At 47.3% G+C, this 8,239-nt stretch overlaps 1 protein-coding gene across 1 annotated transcript in view; it reads right to left on the minus strand.

The window, feature by feature from the left end:
- cUnh10orf90 (chromosome Un C10orf90 homolog) overlaps nt 1-7,292 on the minus strand; it is a 28,445-nt gene extending 21,153 nt beyond the window's left edge. Inside the window, exons 1-4 of the mRNA XM_084322704.1 lie at nt 7,205-7,292; nt 3,438-5,604; nt 759-911; nt 330-499 (exon numbers count right to left, since the gene is read on the minus strand). Of these exons, the coding sequence (XP_084178830.1) occupies nt 330-499; nt 759-911; nt 3,438-4,170 (1,056 nt within the window). The 5' untranslated portion in view covers nt 4,171-5,604; nt 7,205-7,292. The remainder of the gene's footprint in view (nt 1-329; nt 500-758; nt 912-3,437; nt 5,605-7,204) is intronic.
- Between the last annotated feature and the right edge of the window lie 947 nt (nt 7,293-8,239).

Below are 8,239 nucleotides of genomic sequence, written 5' to 3' on the forward strand. Positions count from 1 at the left end.
CAACAAGAAAACAGAAGCATACACCCTGCGAGAGAGCACTTTGACAAGGACCCCGGAATGCACCCCTGAGGCATCCCACAGAGAACAATTTCTGGCTAGAACCTTGTGTGTGGAAGCTCAAAGCTATAGAGCATGTTCATTTCTGATTTTGTTACTCCTCCTCATTGACATTGTGGCTTGTTTCACAGCCTATCACAGCATGAAATTCTGCTTTGAATATTCCGAGAGCTTGACGTTCCTGTCGAGAGCATTAAGCCTCCAGCCTGAGTCTTTCATCAAAAAGGTGTCATTGAATGAAATAAATAAAAAATTAAAAGTTCAAAGCTCACCCTGATGGAAATTGTTTTGGCCGGTTGTTTCCCCGAGTCGGAGTCGTGGCCGAGCGGAACAAACCCGGCATGATGCGGGGAGAGGTGTGCGGTGTTTGTACTGTCATCATGCCAGTGTTGGACTGCGCCTTGATCACTGTGTGGCGTTTCATGTTTCCCGTCATCCCTCACTACAAGGACAGAGATAATCGGATTGCTTGGGGTTTGATCATTGACGTTCACAGTTTTGCTCTGTTGAGAACAATATGTAGAGTTGCTCAATTCCCCGCCAGGTGTACAATAATATTATTTTCCCCAAGAAGAGCCCCTAAAAACAGACTTGTAACATTTGAATGTTAGGCTTGCAACATTCAGTTCATTGTGCCAAAGACCCATGTTTAATGTAGGATGGGATAATCAGTGTAGGTGGAAATAGAAAAACATTAACACCTGTGTTTCCTGGCGGTGAGGCAGCAGAATCCCCTCCAGAAATGCCATTCAGTGATCTCTTCTTACTCAGCTGTCTATGGAGTTTGATATTGGCGATGACAGCAGCTGCGTTGAGGACAAGGACGTCTTCCGCAGACTGTTGCGAGTTGGAGTCTGAAACAAAAGCGGGCAGTCATGAGGCTGTGTGCTCGATTCCAACATGACTGCAAGAAGAGGGGGGGGGGGGCTTGTGGAAAGGGTTGCGTCATCAGAGACAGCTGTGCAAAGCGGTGTGATTGAACCCTTTCACTACCACACTGTAGTGTGGTAGTGAAAGGTTACCCTTCTGTAATGTGGTAGTGAAAGCGTTAACCATTTGTAGTGTGGTAGTGAAAGGGTTAACCTTCTGCAGCGTGGTAGTGAAAGGTTAAGTCTTCTGTAGTGTGGTGGTGAAAGGGTTAACCTTCTGTAGTGTGGTAGTGAAAGGGTTAACCTTCTGTAGTGTGGTTGTGAAAGGGTTAACCTTCTGTAGTGTGGTTGTGAAAGGGTTAACCTCTAGTGTGGTATTGAAAGGGTTAACCTTCTGTAGTGTGGTGGTGAAAGGATTACCCTTCTGTAGTGTGGTAGTGAAAGGGTTAACCCCTTCTGTAGTGTGGTAGTGAACGGGTTAACCTTCTGTAGTGTGGTAGTTAAAGGGTTAACCTTATGTAGTGTGGTAGTGAAAGGGTTAACCTTATGTAGTGTGGTAGTGAAAGGGTTAACCTTCTGTAGTGTGATAGTGAAAGTGTCAAAGGACGAAATCACATATTTCAAAGAAGTTCTTCTCGCAGGACAAAATACAACTTCACTTCATGCTATACGTTCCTCAACTATAATGAATGATGATAGTCACACACCTCTCTCTGTGAGGAAATAAATTCATAGATTAAGTCACCATAATTATGTTCATCATTATTTATAGTTAATCTTGATTAGAAATGGCATGGGGGGGGTTAACATAGAGGTCCTATAGATGACAGAATGGTCCACCATAATAAAATGTTCACAATGTCCCATTTGGAAGGTAGACTTAAGAAGATATTCAAGTTAAATGACACACCCCGGGCCATATAAATTCATAAATGAACTTAATGAACGTGATTAAATCGTAATTAAGAATTTCACACACAACCATGATGACATCAGAGATGAGAAAACATGCACTCAGCAGAAAGCTCTCTTGTCGTATTACTAATTGAAGTAGTTTTTTTCCCTTTTGGTGACATTTGAAATTCAGCATTCTGGAAAAAACAGCTTGCATTTACTGTAACAAGGATGTTACATAATTCAGTGATTTATTTTTTGTGTGGGCGAGCATGCATGCACACACACACACACAAAGTCACACGCACACACACACACACAAAGTCATACACACACACACACACACACAACACACATACACACACACACAAAGTCACACACACAAACACACACAAAGTTACACGCACACACACACACGCACACAAAGTCACACACACACAAAATCACACACATGCGCACACACACATACAAACTATTTCTCTCTTTCTCTCTCTTTCTCTCTCACTGACACACACACACACACACACACACACACACACACACACACACACACACACACACACACACACACACACACACACAACCACACACACACACACGACCACACACACACACGCACAAACAGACTCTGCATATCTGTATCACAGCCTAAGGAAGCCAGGATGAATTCTACTATTTTCAGCATTTTTTATTTAGCAGCTCTTCTTGATTCTCCAGGAAGCCCTACCGCCTGGACTGCCTGTGAAAGAGAGAATAGATTATGCATGCAGAAAGATGCGTGGGAAAATGAAAGAAGGTGAGAGAGAGCGAGAGAGAGAGAGAGAGAGAGAGAGAGAGAGAGAGAGAGAGAGAGAGAGAGAGAGAGAGAGAGAGTGGGTGATGGTGGGGGTTTCTGATTCTAGGTGGTGTTATGTGACAGAGATGCCAGTGCAGATAACTGGCATGTGTTCCAATTAAAGTCCAATAGCATCAAGAAGAAGGTCCTGGTGTTCACTACAATAAAACCATCAATAATGTATCAAAGGTTGAGAAGCAGAATCAAAACCACACAGTTCAGCGCCGGCAGCTTGAGTGTCTATAATAACTTCAGGGAAGGAAAGAGGCAATGCAGTGGCACGCATACACGCATACACACACACGCACGCACGCACGCACGCACACACGCACGCACGCACACACACACACACACATACACACACACACACACACGCATGCACGCACGTACGCACGCACACACACACACACACATACACATACACACACACACACACATGCATACAGTACACACACACATACATACACACGCAAACACGCACGCACACACACACACACACACATTTTGGACACACACACACGTACACACACACACACACGCACGCACACACACACACACACATACATACAGTACATACACATACACGCAAACACGCACGCACACACACGTACAGTACACACACACACACACACACACACACACATACATACAGTACACACACACATACATACACACGCAAACACGCACGCACACACACACACACACACACACACACACACACACACACACATTTTGGACACACACACACGTACACACACACACACGCACGCACGCACGCCTACCTGGGGCCTTGATGAGAGTAAGATACTCAGTTTCCTGCTCTTCTCCGTCTACCTGCGGGGGCTCCGCTGCCAGCCGGCCGGGCTCTTTACCCGCCGTCCTGGGACCCAGGTAACCGCCGACAGTGTTCACCGGGTCGATGCGGGTCTCCCGGGGCAGCCCAAAGCTCCACTTCCCGGTCGAAGCGGGTTGTATCACACTCTCCCTGCTCGGCTCCGTGTGTCCAAACAGGTTGCCATAGCAGCTCGCGGGTCTCGAGGGCCTGGCCGGTCTCTCCTCGACAGCCACGGGGCAGAGATCAGAGGCAGGGGGGGCTGCACTGCTCACGTAAAGACTCAGGGAAGACCTGTGGACGGCCCAGCCCCTCTTCTCCGGGCCTCTGAGCACGACCGCAGTCGACGGGCTCCACGTCAGGGAATAGTTAGTCCTCTCCTCTGTCTCCGGTGGATGATATGAAGGAGTGGCGTCGTGTTCCGAGGGAGTGGAGGCTCCTCGCTGCCACAGGCTGTCTTCCCTGTAGACTCCTTGGGTATAACTGTGTCTATACTCTGGGTCCCCGGTCCTGCAGCCTCCCTGGTGGGCGGGGGTGTAGCTCTCCCTGTGCTCCGTCACTTTGATAATCATGGCTTTCTTCCGGTGGACCAGCGTGTCGGGGCCCTGGTCGCCGGGCGGGCGGCGACACGACCGGTCCCTCTCGGACACGTAGACACGGGGGGGCGCGGGGTCGGAGGTCATGCTCTGCTCGGTCACTTTGACTACGGTCGCCTTCCTCTCCAGAGTCACCAGGTTATGGTCTGCGGAGTGACGGCAGGCCCCGGGGCCACGGTGGACGGAGCCGGGCAGAAGACTGGCCACTTTGGACAGCGTCCCGGAGGACACGGTGATGGAGGGAGAGCAGGCCCCGTTCCGAGAGGAGCTGGTCGCTACGTGTGACAGGGGCTGTGGGGTGCTCTCTGTCCTCTCTAGGGGGACAGCTGTTCTGATAGGCTGGACGCTGGTCGTCCTCCGCAATGGAACGTGTAACTTGAAGGGCTCCGCGCTGCTGGTCCTAGTCAGCGAGGTGTGTGACTTAAAGGGCTCCTCGCTGCTGGTCCTAGTCAGCAAGGTGTGTGACTTGAAGGGCTCACCGCAGGTTGTGCTGTGCAGAGGAGCAGGTAACCTGAGGGGTTCGACGCTGCTCGCCCTGTTCAGAGAGGTATGTGAAGTGAAGGGCTGAATGCTAGTTATGCTATTCAGAGGAGTATATGAATGGAAAGGCTCAGTGCTGGCTGTCCTATTCAGTGGTGTCTGAGTCTTATATGTCTTTGTGACGTCTGTCCTATTCAGTGGTGTCTGAGTCTTATATGTCTCAGTGCTGGCTGTCCTATTCAGTGGTGTGTGAGTCTTATATGACTCTGGATTGTATGTCCTATTCAGTGGTGTGTGAGTCTTATATGACTCTGGATTGTATGTCCTATTCAGTGGTGTGTTAGTCTTATATGACTCTGGATTGTATGTCCTATTCAGTGGTGTGTGAGTCTTATATGTGTCTGTGATGTCTGTCCTATTCAGTGGCGTGTGTGTCTTATAGGACTCTGTGTTGGCTGTCCTATTCAGTGGTGTGTGTGTCCTATAGGACTCTGTGCTGTCTGTCCTATTCAGTGGTGTGTGTGTCTTATAGGACTCTGTGTTGGCTGTCCTATTCAGTGGTGTATGTGTCTTATAGGACTCTGTGCTGTCTGTCCTATTCAGTGGTGTATGTGTCTTATAGGACTCTGTGCTGTCTGTCCTATTCAGTGGTGTGTGTGTCCTATAGGACTCTGTGCTGTCTGTCCTATTCAGTGGTGTGTGTGTCTTATAGGACTCTGTGCTGTCTGTCCTATTCAGTGGTGTGTGTGTCCTATAGGACTCTGTGCTGTCTGTCCTATTCAGTGGTGTGTGTGTCCTATAGGACTCTGTGCTGTCTGTCCTATTCAGTGGTGTGTGTGTCCTATAGGACTCTGTGTTGGCTGTCCTGTACGGAGGATGGTGTGACTGGTATGGCTCGACATTGGTTGTCCCTGTGGTTAAGTCATGGGGTTGAGTTCCCCCACAGAGAGACGACACCCTGTTGATGGTCCCTCTCCTCAGGGCATGCCAGCTTAAAGGTCTGTCCTCCTCCCCTGCAGCAGAGTTCCGCCTGTCTGGGAGCTGCAGGGACAAAGGACACATTGTAAGAAATAGGTTTTTATTATGCACAGGCAGACATTGTTGCCCATTGTTGCACATCGTGTTAGTAAGTAATCAAATGCTTTACGTGCATCTTGCACGTAAAAGATCGAAAAAATTGTTTGAAACTGGTAGATGCCAGATGAAGATCCTGTGACCTGTGTTGAAAGTGAAGACAGCATGTGGGGATTTCCCCTTTTTTCTGTCAGTCACAAGAATCCCGGTGTACATATCAATTCAAAAGCTGTGGGAAAAGCTCCCTTTCTTAATTCTTAAAAAACAAAAACAAAAAAAATACAGGAACCATAGGGTTACTTCATATACCAGGACATATCGACCAAATGACTTTGCTCTCTAATATAACTTTCCAACAGAGAGTCGGCTTGTTGCTTTCTCCCTTCAGGGTCAGGCTGCTTGTTCTTCACGTCAGATGACCCTCCCCAGGCTTGACACAGTCAAATTCCCCAGCACCAATGGAAGGCAGCCCAGCGAAGCCAGAGCACATCGTGACTTAAAGTCGACCCCCCCCCCCCACAGAATAACAATGAGACACTATCCTCTCCTCCACAGAGACACAGAGTTGGGAAGAAGGAGAGGCGAGAGAGATCTTGGTTTGCAGTCTGAAGTTACCAGTTGATGATGATTATGCTGCAGTTTATGGTGACGCTTTACTTGTAATGATGATTAATGGGGCACTTCGCCAAAAAACAATGCTGATTTATTTTTCACATAATCTCGCACACATCCAAAAACTTTATTGACAGTTATTGAGATTAAATGAGTTTGAATATGGCCACCGGTGATGTCATCGGGGGGAATTGAATCCTTGTCTTGTGTTAATTACATCTCCATGAAATGATGTCGATGAAAATATAGTAATACCATTACCTTGTCTTAGAGAGGCTGCTACCTTTCATTGAGCTGTAATTAACACAACACAAGGACGCAATGTCCCGGATGACATCGCTCCGTTTCCCGAGTCAATCGATAGGCTTTATAATAACAAAAATAAGTCTCATGTGTAACGATTGTCTGTCATTCGGACAGATGAGCTAAACCATCAGAAAGCATTAATAAGGAAAGGAAAGCCAATGATGAAACACGCATGCACGCGCGCACGCACGCACACACGCGCACACACACGCGCACACACACACACACACACACACACACACACACACACACACACACACACACACACACACACACACACACACACACACACACACACACACACACACACACACACACACACACACACACACACACACACACACACACACACACACACACACACACACACACACACACACACACACACACACACACACACACACACACACACACACACACACACACACACACACACACACACACACTGACTTGACCGACTTGGACGCGATGCAACACAAAAGGACGTCATTGCAAATTCTTTCCAAATTGAAGTCATCTTATACACATAGTAACTTTTCCCCCCTGATCTGACTCTATGCCCAATTGAATTATGTTAAGAACAAAAACATCCACATTGCGTATAACACGCAGCGGGTGACAGAATGGAAGGAGAAGAGAAGCTGGTTACCTGGTCGGCACACTGTGTTGCCTGGTCGGGTGCTTGTTGCCACGTCCTCACGCTCACAGTGGTAGTCTGAGGACCGGTGACTCGTCCCTCCACCTCTCCATCTATGTATAAAAGGAAAACAAATAATACCACTCGCTCACAAACACACGGGCAGAAATACACAAACACAAACACCATTCCTCTGTCTGTGTGGTGGTGTTGATATTGTCAATAAGGGATGTGTGTTGTTGGTATAGCGGAGTGAATCTAGCAGAGCCGCTTCTGTATGGAGGGAGATGGTGGAACACGACGGGCCTGTCTGTCTGTCTGTCTGCCTGTCTGTTGTTATGGTAATGTTACATCTGTGTGAAAATACATATTATATCTTTGTACAGTTTGACTAGTAAAGTGACCAACTAGTAAACAGCCCAGACAACTAGGCTACAGTCTGTGTGTGTCTCTTTAAAGGACTCCAATGTGCCAAGGTTATTTTCTCTCCCTAGCCAAGCCATAATAAAGTCTTGTTATTGATTCCCCTAACTGGGCCCATTTTGTTTACCTTTTAGTCATATCTGAATGTCTAGTGTTACGTCTTTCAATTGTGTATTAATGTACGTCTGACCAGACCTCTTGGTCACTTTCTGGTCAGACGCTTGTGTGTTAACATGTCTGTCTGTAAACTGATCACTTTTCACTGTGGCCACAGAGAAATAAACTATGTTTCTATAGCTTTTTTTTTTAAACTTAAATTTGTATTAACATTTATAGACAAACAACACTTAGACAATACTTACAATGACATCCATAACACAACAATGCACTAACATGGGCCCCTTGAATATGGCTGCGTTCAGCCTCCCAGACCCCCATAAGGGGGACCCCCCCTCCCGCCATCCACCCCCATAACATAGGCTTCTCAGTGGTGTCAGTGGACTCATCCACAGCTATGGAAATGCACTGAGCATTTTTTTTTATTCTATCACAAAGCTGTTTAATCAAATCACCAGCCAGTATTTCAGTTATTCTGGTTGCTGTGTGATCTGAGGGGGATTTGCT

This window comes from Notolepis coatsorum (assembly GCF_963971535.1).
Source record: "Notolepis coatsorum genome assembly, chromosome: 10".
In the NCBI taxonomy this organism is placed as follows: domain Eukaryota; kingdom Metazoa; phylum Chordata; class Actinopteri; order Aulopiformes; family Paralepididae; genus Notolepis; species Notolepis coatsorum.